This window comes from Aedes albopictus, chromosome 2 (genome assembly GCF_035046485.1).
Source record: "Aedes albopictus strain Foshan chromosome 2, AalbF5, whole genome shotgun sequence".
Classification (NCBI taxonomy): domain Eukaryota; kingdom Metazoa; phylum Arthropoda; class Insecta; order Diptera; family Culicidae; genus Aedes; species Aedes albopictus.
In genome coordinates this window covers 303,759,417-303,772,611 of record NC_085137.1, presented here as the reverse complement: position 1 = coordinate 303,772,611, position 13,195 = coordinate 303,759,417, and the positions used below count along the sequence as shown (strand labels likewise).

At 43.0% G+C, this 13,195-nt stretch overlaps 2 protein-coding genes and 1 long non-coding RNA gene across 3 annotated transcripts in view; 1 reads left to right on the top strand and 2 right to left on the bottom strand.

Moving 5' to 3' along the window:
- Window positions 1-13,195, top strand: part of LOC109423852 (uncharacterized membrane protein DDB_G0293934) — a 619,352-nt gene that overhangs the window by 166,856 nt on the left and 439,301 nt on the right. The gene's annotated exons all lie outside the window — the stretch shown is intronic.
- Window positions 1,753-2,469, bottom strand: LOC134287148 (uncharacterized). Its single transcript, XR_009997072.1, has 3 exons — window positions 2,371-2,469; window positions 2,228-2,308; window positions 1,753-2,155 (listed from the first exon to the last, which is right to left on the bottom strand). It is a non-coding gene; the product is annotated as an uncharacterized LOC134287148 (long non-coding RNA).
- On the bottom strand, window positions 2,574-4,384 carry LOC134286653 (uncharacterized). Its single transcript, XM_062848305.1, has 2 exons — window positions 2,917-4,384; window positions 2,574-2,848 (listed from the first exon to the last, which is right to left on the bottom strand). Exons 1-2 carry the CDS (start codon window positions 4,382-4,384, stop codon window positions 2,574-2,576), a joined length of 1,743 nt encoding a protein of 580 aa, XP_062704289.1.

The window sequence follows — 13,195 nt, the reverse complement described above, 5'->3', positions numbered from 1 at the left end:
ACGATTATTGGAGGCGATCCTCTAGTTGGAACAAAGGAACCTAGAGGCGATCCTCAGGTGGAGACCGAAAACCTGGTGGAGATCCTCAGATATGATAATGTACAGAAATACTCGGAGGCGATCCTCAGAGTGTAAGTTTTCGATCTTGCTCTCTCGGCTAACTCACCACGTTTCTTTTATTGTAATGTCCGCGTGTGAACTATTTTCTTTTTCAGCAAAATTTCCCTCTTTCCCGGACATGGAAATCTGCTAAACAGTTCTTAACCCTATTCGTGAGATAAGAACATCACTTATAGTGTTTCGGTTTTAGCGCAATCTAGCAAACAGCAGTTTTAATGTTTCAAATAAGTTTCCAATATTTATAAAGTCCTATTACAAATCTCTGTAGTTTGAGTCTAAAATTTCAGAAACTAATTATGTTTCTGTATTTAGAATAATATAATATGTTTCAGTGCATTATTCTTTAAGATACTACAGAATCTTGTTTTATTTTTTTTTAAATATTGATTGGAAATGGTATTTATTCGAGTTGGTTTAAGTCTATTAGTGTCATGCGCTGTGTAAACGTGTATGCTAAACTAACATCGGATCATTGAATCGGTCCGATGAATCGGTGGTGGTATATAAAGAAATCTGTTGCGTTTTCAACGATTTGCCTTCGTAAATATATACGAAATCTAAGATACTTATCTTAACGTGGTGCTTTTGAGTTTCGCGAACGTAGTATTAACCTCACGGTGGTAGCCCTCTGACAGGAGCTCGTCAACTCGAGTTCGATCTCTGTATTGTGGCAGCAGAGTTTCGTTTGTGTCAAATTCTCGGTCTTTCAGGATTCCTCAATCAGTGCCGAACCAGGTAATGTATTTATCCAGGTAATGAGCAGCCAACCCAAGACGGTCCAGCTCCCTTGGTTGGTCTACCAGCACATCTGGAAACTCTTCTCCCCTAGCTGCTTTCCTTGCTTTAATCACGGTCGAGTTTCCTCTTCATGAGTTCCAATTTCCGTTGAGTTTTTTTTTCAGTTTCAGACTTCCCGTTTTTCCTATTTTTCACATTCTACTATTTTAGGGACTTAACAGATTTTAAATTTAACCTTCGTCGCCATTTGTAAACTCCTTCGTTCGGTGGTTTTAATAACAATGACAGTTTATTCCAGAACAATATCTAACCGTACATCATGGATTGCTACGATCCTACAATCACGATTATGATTTATTTGATCACGATGACCACTGATCCCGGATTTCGTGCTCGCGTTTCCATCGCCCTACCGTGGAAACCAACTGACCAACGAATATTGTAGCGCGATTCTGATCCCGGATTTTTCACTCCACTTCCATCGCCCTACCGAGAAAACCGACTGACCAACGAATATTGTAGCGCGATTCTGAACCCTGATTTTTCACTCGCACTTCCATCGCCCTACCGTGGAAACCGACTGACCAACGAATATTGTAGCGCGATTCTGATCCCGGATTTTTCACTCGCACTTCCATCACTCTTACCTGAAAATTGTCAGCCATTCGAAAATTCTCCTTGATTTCCCCTAGAACCGAACAAACCATAAACGCTGCCTGTTGTTGTGATTACAAGTCTACCAATTTAATTCTTCTTTTCGGCATCTGTGGGATTCCTGCAGGTTTACTTGTTAGGTTTGATTCAGGAATTTATTATGAGATTTATGTTGTAGATTTATCCATGAGAAAGCCTAAAGGAATTCGAGCTGAAATTCCCATAGATATTCTTGCTTACTTACCTTACCGGTCAGGCTAAGGCCGGGGTGGCCTCTGCTGTACATAGTAGCCGCCTCCATTCCACTCGGTCCATGGCTGTTTGTCTCCAGTTCCGCACTCTGCGTAGGGTCCGCAGATCATCCTCCACTTGGTCGACCCACCTAGCTCGCTGCGCTCCACGTCTTCTTGTACCGATCGGATGTCTCTCGAGAACCATTTTAGTCGGGTTGCTATCCGACATCCTGATGACGTGACCCGCCCACCGTAGCCTCCCGATTTTCGCGGTATGGACGATTTGAATTAGGTTCGACTGTAGAATGAACTGTTTTCGGGTGGCTTTTCAGTCTAGCGTAAAATCAAGACAAGTGCTACTTGTTTAATTCCGACGTTTCGGCCATTGGACTCGGCCTTCCTCAGGGGATCTGTTAATTTATTATTAAGACATGACATTATACATTTAAATTTGACGAAACACTTTTTTACAAAAAACTCACATAAACTTGCACCGTCCCTCGTATGCTGCTAAAAGCTTTGCGCTGAATTGTCAGTTTTAATAAAGTTCTTTTCCTGGACACCTAGTTTTAAAATGTATAACAGTTAGTTGTGCAAAGCTTTTGCCTACCTCTATCTGGTGTACCGCATTTGGTTTGGTTTCGCGGTTGCGTTGGTGGATAGTCGTACGAAACATACGAAAACTAAAAACCTGACTAGCTACTATGACACAAAAATGGACACTAATATACAGAGAGATCTAAACTAAATGGAGAACAATAATGAATGTGTATAATTAATAGAGATTGTTACTGTGTATGGTGAGAGGGAGAATTTCTGTTTTGCTCATTATTCATGGGTGGTATTGGTTGGCTCTGGTATTGTGGGCTTGTAGTGGATTGTTGTTGGTTGATCCGGGCTATTGGAGGGGTTGACGTTGAGGGTGGTGGGGTGTTTGTTTTGATTCTGCTTCTGGATTTTGTTGCTATCGTTTGGAGTAAACCGGTGTATATTGCACTTATTCCTTCTGTGTCGGTCCTGTAGTTGACTGTTGATGGTGTGTTCTGGATGTGGAGGCATTCTAGCATTGGAAGACGAGATGCTGCAAGCGAACGATCGATGATCTTGGTTTGATCCAATCCAAATTGGTGTTTGTATTTTATACAGTGATCTACCAATGCTGTTTTGTTACTAATATTAACCACTGCTTCATCATTGTTTGTGTATCCTTGTTCCAATAGTCTGTTGAGCTTGTTTATATTCGACTTGTGTCCACTGAGTCTGGTTTTCAGTTTATTGGACGTCATGCCTATATAACATCTATCACAGTTCTGGCAGGGGATGTTATAGATCACATTGTGTTGTAGCATTGATTCGACTGGATCTTTAACTTTAGTGTAAACAATCTTGGCAGTCTTAGCGTTCTGATTGGCGATTTTGATACGAGGATAGTCTTTTTTCAGGCATTTGGCGATTGATTCACTCAGCTGCGGAATGTACGGAAGCGCTACGTAGCAATCAATGCCAATGTGGTCTTCTATTTCAGGCTCAACTCGAGTTAAACTGTTGGAACCGAAAGATCGATAGAGTAATCGATTTATCAATGACGGGGGATAGTTGTTGCGTCGAAGCTGTGCGTGTACTACTCGTTTGATTTGGTCTACGTTGGGGGTGGATGTTAACCCTATTACACGTTTTATGAAGTTGGCGACGACGTTGACCTTTTGCTGGATGGGATGGAACGAATGGTAGTTGAGCAGCCTGCCCGACGAAATTGGCTTGCTGTACCATTCGGTCGACAATGTTTGGTCATCATTTCTGATAACCAGTATGTCGAGGAAAGGGAGGCGGCCGTTGTTTTCTTCCTCCACGGTAAATTGTAGGCGTTCGTTGTAGTTGTTGAATGCTTCTAGTGTGGCTTGGACTTTGTCTCTGGGTAGAACGATGAAAAAGTCATCTACGTATTTCTTAAGGAACAGTATTACGAAATCTAGGCTCTGTACGACTGTTGTTATCAGTTTGTTAAGCACTATGTCCGCCAGTATTGGCGATAGCGGGCTTCCCATAGCTGTGCCGAATTTTTGCGAGTATATTTGGGAACGAAACATAAAATAACTGTTGTCCAAACAAAAATTCACGATTTCAAGGAAGAGATACATATTGATCTGTGTGTGTTCCTTGATACGGTCCCAATCTTCTCTAATGGCCCGGAGAATCAGTTCTTTCGGGACGTTTGTAAAGAGAGAAATCACGTCGAACGAGACTATGACGTGATCTTCAGGAACCTTCAAGTGTTTGATTTCAGCTGCAAACGTGAATGAGTCACGAATGTTGTACTCACAGTTGGTGGCTGCCTGGATGATGTTGCTAACATATTTGGAGAGTTGATAAGTTGGACTTGTTATGTTCGGCACTACTGGTCGCAGAGGAAGCTCCGGCTTATGCGCCTTCGGTAAACCGTAAATACGGGGACAAATAGCCGTATTACTTTTCAACCGGTATGCCTGTTGTGCATCGATGAGCTTTAGATCCATCAGCCTCTTGACGAATTGATTGTTCTTGGATTCGATGCTGCCAGTTGGATCCCTATTCAACTTTTCGTAGGTGTTCTCATCATCCACCAGCTGCTTCATTTTCCGGTCGTAGTCATCGAGCTCCATAATGACCGTTTTGTTCCCTTTGTCGGACCGAACAATGCAGATGTCTGGATTGTCTGCAAGGAAACGTCGTGTAGTCCTAACGGCTGAGCTGCAAAATCTGGATGTCGAATTGTTGTTCGCTGGCATGCTGGATCGATTGAGGAAGTTCTGTATTCGATTGACAATCTGACAACGGTTGTTGTCCCGAGTTTGCTTGTCCGGGTTGTGCTTTATTATTGCTTCTATCCCTGTCAATACATGAAATAGGGGAAGCTCGGACGTCTGAATAGGGTATAGAGAACTTCGGTCCCAGGCTCAGCAGAGTAAGAGTCTGAGGTGGGATCTCCTTGGTGGTTGCATTGAGGACGGCTTGATCATTGAGCGATGGAAGCTCATTGGGTTCGTTGCGGGATCTGTCAATGATTCGTTGGAACTTGCTTTTTGTTGTGCGTGCTTTTTCGGTGATGGTCTTGTAGAACGCCTTTTCCTGAGTATCGAAAAACTCGTTCGATATGGTTGCATCAACATTGTCGACGATAAAGCTCCTCAATTCGGTGAGATTCTTATTGCATTGCCTTATTGTGTTTCGTCAAATTTAAATGTATAATGTCATGTCTTAATAATAAATTAACAGATCCCCTGAGGAAGGCCGAGTCCAATGGCCGAAACGTCGGAATTAAACAAGTAGCACTTGTCTTGATTTTACGCTAGACTGAAAAGCCACCCGAAAACAGGTATGGACGATGGTTGGTTCTCCCAGCAGCTGATGCAGCTCGTGGTTCATTCGCCTTCTCCAAGTCCCGTCTTCCATCTGCACTCCGCCGTAGATGGTACGCAACACCTTTCGTTCGAAAACTCCAAGGGCGCGTTGGTCCTCTGCACGTAGGGTCCATGTTTCGTGCCCATAGAGGACGACCGGTCTAATCAACGTTTTGTAGATGGTTAACTTCGTGTTACGGCGAACTTTATTCGATCGTAGAGTTCTGCGGAGTCCAAAGTAGGCACGATTTCCTGCCACAATGCGCCTCTGAATTTCTCTGCTGGTGTCGTTGTCGTCGGTCACCAGTGAGCCCAAGTACACGAATTCTTCACCCGCCTCGATTTCATCACCGTCGATATGAATTCGGGGTGGCGGGCGCGGTGATTCCTCCCTGGAGCCCTTTGCCATAATGTACTTTGTCTTCGACACATTAATGACTAATCCGATTCGCCTGGCTTCACTCTTTAGTCGGATGTACGTTTCCGCCATCGTCTCAAATTTACGAGCAATAATATCAATATCATCGGCGAAACCAAGCAGCTGAACGGACTTCGTGAAAATCGTCCCACTCGTGTTTATCCCCGCTCTTCTTATTACACCCTCCAAAGCAATGTTGAACAGCAAGCACGAAAGACCATCACCTTGCCGTAACCCTCTGCGAGATTCGAAGGGACTCGAGAGTGTCCCTGATACTCGAACTACGCACATCACTCGAACCATCATCGCCTTGATCAACCGTATCAGTTTATCCGGGAATCCGTATTCGTGCATAATCTGCCATAGCTGTTCTCGATCGATTGTATCATACGCCGATTTGAAATCGATGAACAAGTGATGTGTGGGCACGTTGTATTCGCGGCATTTCTGCAACACCTGGCGGATGGCGAACATCTGGTCCGTTGTAGCGCGTTCACCCATGAATCCAGCCTGATATTGCCCCACGAACTCTCTTGCAATCGGTGATAGACGGCGGCATAAAATTTGGGAGAGTATCTTGTAGGCAGCGCTCAGTAGTGTGATCGCGCGGTAGTTCCCGCAATCCAACTTGTCGCCCTTTTTGTAGATGGGACACACGATACCTTCCACCCATTCCTCCGGTAATACTTCCTCCTCCCAAATCTTGGTAATGACCCAGTGTAGTGCTCTCACCAGTTCTTCTCCACCGTATTTTAGAAGCTCGCTTGGTAGTTAATCAGCGGCTTTGTTGTTTTTCAACCGGCCAACCTCTTCCTCAATCTCTTGAAGGTCAGGGGCCGGAAGTCTTTCGTCCTGTGCACATACTCCTAGATCTGTTACCACGCCACCTTCGGTACTTGCAACGTCGCCATTGAGGTGCTCATCGTAATGCTGCCGCCACCTCTCAACCACCTCACGCTCGCTCGTGAGAATATTCCCGTGATTATCTCGGCACATGTCGGCTTGTGGCACAAAGCCTCTGCGCGAGCGGTTCAGCTTCTCGTAGAACTTTCGTGTGCCCTTAGCGCGGTACAGCTCTTCCATCACTCCGCGATCTCGTTCTTCCTGCTGGCGCTTCTTCATCCGGAAGACTGAGTTCTGCCTGTTCCGCGCCTGTTTGTAACGTGCCTCATTCGCTCTCTTACGGTGTTGCAGCATTCTCGCCCATGCTGCATTCCTCTCGTTTTTCAACTGTTCACATTCGCCGTCGTACCAGTCGTTTCTGTGATTCGGAGTCACGAAGCCTAGGGCTGTAGCCGAGGTACTACCTATGGCGGATCGGATGTCCCTCCAGCCATCTTCAAGTGTAGCTGCGCCAAGCTGCTCTTCCGTTGGTAGGGCCACTGCTAACTGCTGCGCGTAGTCTTGAGCCACTTCTACGTTACGAAGTTGCTCGATGTTGAGCCACGGCGTTCGACTTCGACGCGTGGTGATAACTGTCGAAAGTTTTGAGCGCATGCATACAGCGACTAAGTAGTGATCCGAATCTATATTCGCACTGCGGTATGTGCGGACGTTGGTTATATCCGAGAAGAATTTACCGTCGATTAGAACGTGGTCGATTTGATTTTCTGTTTGGTGGTCGGGTGATCTCCAGGTGGCTTTGTGGATATCTTTGCGGGGGAAGAAGGTGCTTCGGACTACCATACCACGGGAGGCTGCAAAGTTTACGCATCGCTGGCCGTTATCATTCGATACGGCGTGCAGGCTGTTTCGCCCGATTACCGGTCTGTACATTTCCTCCCTTCCTACCTGCGCGTTCATGTCGCCGACAACGATTTTCACGTCACGCGGCGAGCAACCATCGTATGTTTGCTCTAACTGCGCGTAGAACGCTTCTTTCTCGTCATCGGGTCTCCCTTCGTGTGGGCAGTGGACGTTGATGATGCTGTAGTTGAAGAAACGGTCCTTAACTCTCAACATACACATCCTTGCGTTGATCGCCTGCCACCCGATCACACGTTGTCGCATCTTGCCCAACACTATAAATCCTGTTCCCAGTTCATTGGTGGTGCCACAACTTTGGTAGAAGGTAGCCGCTCGATGCCCGCTTTTCCACACTTTCTGACCAGTCCAACAAAGTTCCTGCAACGCCACGATGTTGAAGTTGCGGGGATGTAGTTCGTCGTAGATTATCCTGTCACATCCTGCGAAACCTAGTGACTTGCAATTCCATGTTCCAAGTTTCCAATCGTAGTCCTTATTTCGTCGCGTGGGTCTTTGCCGATTGTATCGAGTCGCATTTTCTCCTATGTTATTCGCAATGGGTATTTTTACGGGTGGCTTATTGGGCCTACGCCAAAACTCCTGTCTCGCCGGAGGGCCATCGTGCCAGTTCTGTTTAACGTCCCAACCAACACTGATGAGGCTACCACCTTGGATCTAGCTGGGCGTGGTGCAGCGTTTCTTAATCAGCCGCTGGATGCCAGAACAGACGCTGTTTGAGCCGCACCTCCTTGGTGAACACACACTCGGACACTCGGATCGTACCTCCTCAATCTAGCTGAAGTCAGAAGGACAGCAGTGCCCAGGCTGCACTACCAGCTAAGCACACAACTCTTAGCTGGCGGTCTTTGTCATCGCTTGACCCGTGGAAGCATGAGGTAGGAACTTGTGAGGACCAGAGCTATATTGGACGCTCTCCTTATCGACTCACCGTTTTGCAGCCCAGATATTCTTGCTGGGATTCCTTTTTCGAGGATTCTGTATAGATAGGGTCTGGGACCATTTGGGTAGAGAAACCTATTTTGGGCACTTGTTGTTATAACTCAGTCAATTTTAAACCGATTGTCTTTGGAGCACGATCAGAAACGTACAGTATCTAGCCACGGTCAAAAATTCTAGTCAATCGGATTGAAATTGACTGAGTTAAAGCAGCAAGTGCCCAAAACAGGTCACCCTGCCCAAATGGTCCCGGACCCTACATTCTGATGTTTCTCTTTGAGATTTTTCCAGGCATTCCTCCTGTGTTTCCTCGAGAAGTTTTTCTTGAGATTCGTTTTGGAGCTCCTGCTAGGATTCCTCCAAAAATTCTTGCTGATATTCCTGCAGCACTTTTTCCAAAAATTTTTACATGAACTCCTACAGCGATGTATCCAGGGGTTCCTCCAATAATTCCTCCTACAATTGTTATGTTTACCGAGGGATTTTCCTAGCGATTTTTTCAAGAAATCATACTGGGATTACTCCATACATATCTGCTTTGATAGTCCAGGATCTTTTGCTGAAGTTCCTCCAAGTTTTTTTTTTCTGGAAATTTCTATACGAACCCTTTTAAATGTTCCCCTGAACTATTCATGCATTCTTCCTATGATGCCCCCAGGGATTACTTAAGGAAGTCCTGCTGAGATTCCTTCATACATTTTTGCTGGTATTCCTGTCGGACTTTATCCAGTAATTTCTACAGGAAGTGATGTCTTCAAAGACTACGGTAGATATTTCTGCAATAATTCCCATATGAAATGCTCCGTGCATTAGTACATGAATAAATCTACGGATGGACCAAAGTTCCCAAATGCAGGAGAAGGTGTCCCTGGAGCCAACCTACTAATTAATAAATCTAGCGATTTTCATAGGGATTTTTTCAAGAATTCCTCTAGGGATCCCCTCAGGGATCCTTCAAGGAATTTCAATGTTCCTCTATTAACGCCTTCAGTTATTACTCATATAGGAATTTCTCTAGAGATTTCCGAAAGAAATCTCTAGAAAATCTTGTTGGAGGTTCTCATGCTAGAATTTATCAACCTATTTCTGCTGTGATTGCTCCATAAATTGCTCCAGATATTCCCCAGTACTTTTTTCAGGAATTCCTCCATGGATTTCTCAAGCAGATTTCTTTAAAGATTGCAGTAGGGATTCTTTTAATGATTATTCAGGAAATGCTCCAGGAATTCCTTCAGGGATGCCTCTAGGGATTTCGACGGAGATTACAGTAAGGATTCTTTTAGAAAATACCGAAGGGATTTATACGGAGCTCCTGTAAAGATTTTTGCAAAAACTATTTAGAGTAATGCGGGGCAAAAGTTCGCACGAGGCAAAAGTTCGCAGTGGGTCTTTTTCTGAACACGAGTTAAGAACCCAAACAAATTTGTATGGGTTCGACACATAATCAGGCTAGTTACTCGTCAACAAAAATTGGAACGATTTCGTTATGGTGTGGCAGAGTTATGCGAAAAAATGTGTTTCTAGGTGTTTTGATAGATTTTTTGGACTTTTTGGAATAAGAATTTGTAGTAACAGGAAGAAGAAGAACCTCATAACCTCTTGATGTCGGAGAATCGTTATTCCATAGTAGTTCAAGAGGTGCACTCAAATAAACAATAAACTACTAGTGCTTCTTTCAGAAAGAGACATTGGTAAAACCTTGACGGTGGGGCAAAAGTTCGCAGTAGCTGTGGGGTAAAAGTTCGCACTAGATTTCTGAATGTAGTACATCAATATAATTACAGAATCTTCGTAGTAATGATGGTTTCGTATAGAAACTACTATATATGTATAATATGTGTAGTATGCACCCTGAAATCGTTCCGGCAGAGGGTTTGAACTTTGTTTTGTAAGAAGATCTATTGTAAGGCAAACATTATGTTCACTCATTTAAATCAAGAAATGAAAAATGGCTAAAACAAACATTTTAAAACATTTTTTTCGTCATCCTCGTCGTGTCTTTTCGTATGTTTCTGAAGGTCATGTTATGTTCTTCTACTTTACCGGAGTCTTTCATAGCTTAGTTTGTAAACTCACAGTTATAATTCATCACCATACTGACGGGGATAAGATTCGATTACGTTCCCGTTCAATAGTTTTGCAGCCTATTTGATTTTTTTAAATGTATTTTGCGCAACACGTATCTCTATGATTACCCCACAATGTATTTTGATAACTTCAATTATGTAGGAAAGGACAGCTTCTTGTTAATAGTTGTGGGAGTCTTCATAAAATACATTGTATACCAAAGCTGAACACCAGGTCGTATTCCAGTTGGGCCGTAATGCTAAGAACAGCAAGAAACAGATTTCACGGCTAAAGTGAAAGGACGAACATGAATTACCATGAAATAAATAAACATCACACCAATAAACTACGCTGCTCAAGGTGCGAACTTTTGCCCCGCATAATGCGAACTTTTGCCCCCACTATGGGGCAAAAGTTCGCATTGGAGTACCTGCATTAAAAATTGTATTACTGAAACTACGAAAACAACGCGAAAAAATCTAGTACTCCGTTTTGAAGGCAACATGATAGGGACCCGTTTAACGAAGAAAAACGATATTATTTTATTTTCGTTTGATAGCTATTTTGTGAAGTCTGTTAGGTGCGAACTTTTGCCCCGCATTACTCTACGGGACTCCTTCAGCAATCTTCTGTGAATCTCCCTTATAATTTAAGTTTTTCTTCAATATTCAACACAAGAAGTTTTTACACTAAATCTATTACCAAGCCTAATAAAAACGCATCGCATTTGAGAACAAGATATATCTTGTTTTGTTGCGTTTAAGTGTATTCAATTCAATATAGCATCAGAACTCATATAAGAAATACGACGTTATATGTAATTCTAAATATAAGAACAGAAACCGTCAGTTTGAACGCACCAAAAACGCAAAGTCCTCAAATGCGTCTGTCATCTGTTCGGCATGCACACACTTGCAAAAGTGCAGTCGCGGGAAGTACAGACCGGACAGACAGAGCAAATCGATTCGATCATTCATCGTCAGCATCCCAATCGGCACGCATGCCGAAAACAAATGTCTGCAAGTGAATTGCTCCGTCGAACACCGCGTGGCCGTAAAATCCACAATTATTTTGGTCGGGGCAAATGGTAGAGTATCCTCTCTTGCACCTCCTCCGGGGATTCGCTTCGTTACCCAGACTCGTTATGTAAGTAACGGGGGCGGCGGAAAGGTGTTTTCTCCGAACGTAGCCGTAGCCGAACGCGCGCTGACAGTACGGAAAAGGCCGGATCTCTGAACGCTTTCCCGATGGACGAAGAAAGAGCAGCCGACTGTAAGATAATGTACGATAACGCAATGTGGACGTGACAAAACCTAACCTCACCTGTAAAATACCAACAGCTGGTTGCGGGATTTTTAGAAAGACCGAACGACGCACAGTGTACAAATTCGAGCAAAAAAACGGACGCAATTCAGTTCCGGCTGCTAAGCAAACGACAAGTACCTATTCTTAATCAAAAAAATCCAAGGAATCCAATGGTGCCCACCCCTTTCCTGAAAAACATCGGCAAGTGTCTCATTTTGGCCATTTTCCCCTAAAAATGCCGAAATTACTTAAATATATCAAGTCTTAAACGAAGAAAGATAAGGAAAAACCTGAATATTTCAAAAAACTTCATGTAGAAATGCCAGACAAATTAGTTTAGCAAATGTTTTTCACTTCTGATCACAATAAGTGTCTCATTTTGTTCAATATCCCCTATAAATTTATAATAGTTTATAATTTGAGATGAATTTCTACAAAAAAACGTGCAAAGTCGTTAAAAAGTCTTGTTACTTTATGGTGAAACCCTAAACGGATCGTTTGTTATCCATCACATTTAGTGATAGTGTCTCATTTTGTCCAATATCCCCTATAAATTAAGAGTATTTGAGGATTTCGGTAAAATTTGCACAAAAAAACATGCAAAGTTGTTCAGAAGTCCTACTACTTAATAGTAAACCTCCAAACGGATCATTTTCGTCCATCACATTTGGAGATGATATCTCATTTTGTCCAATATCCCCTATAAATTGAGAAAATTTGATAATTTCGGATGAATTTCGACGAAAAATCATGCAAAGTCGTTAAAAAGCCTTGCTACTTAATGTGAAACCCCAAACGAGTCGTTTCTTGTCCATCACATTCAAGGATGATGTCTCATTTTGTCCAATGTCCCCTATAAATGGAGAATATTTGAGAATTTCGGGTAAATTTGAACAAAAACCATGCAGAGTCGTTCAAAAGTCGTGCTAATTAATGATGGTACCCCAAACGGATCTTTCTAGTCCGTTACATTTGGTGATGATGTCTCAGTTTGTCCAATATCTCCTATAAATTCATTCAACTCACTCTTGTAATTGCAAATACATACATTCTCATTAAGTCAGATTAACGTGAAAACTCATGTTGCTTCTCACTTTCGTTGTGTCCATCTGTTTCACGTGATTCATGTAACAGTTACATGAGATCATATCACAGCTTTTTTTGTTTGAGGTACATGAATTCCCGTATGAAAAATTCCGTAAATAACTGGGAAATATGGTGAGCAACAGACGTCAGGTGAAATTTGGCGTCACGAAAATAATTTGCCATTTATAATTGTTTCTTTTGCCTTTTTTAACGTTTAATGATTAATTCAAAGTTATCTTACAATTATGGATTATATTTTAGAATAACGTTCATTCAACCCAGTTGTTCTTTCACCTTTCATTGCATCACATCTCCGTCATCTTCTGTTACTTTCACCAGAAAGTAACTCGCGATTTGTCTGTCAAAAGCCTCGTCTACTGCTTCATCGGACTTGTGCACGAATCTTAAATCTTGGTCAGCAAATTTTGGATCTGACCAAGTTAGAGAAAGTCGCATTAAATCGATCAGATTATCCTCAGCGGATGTCTTTCTTG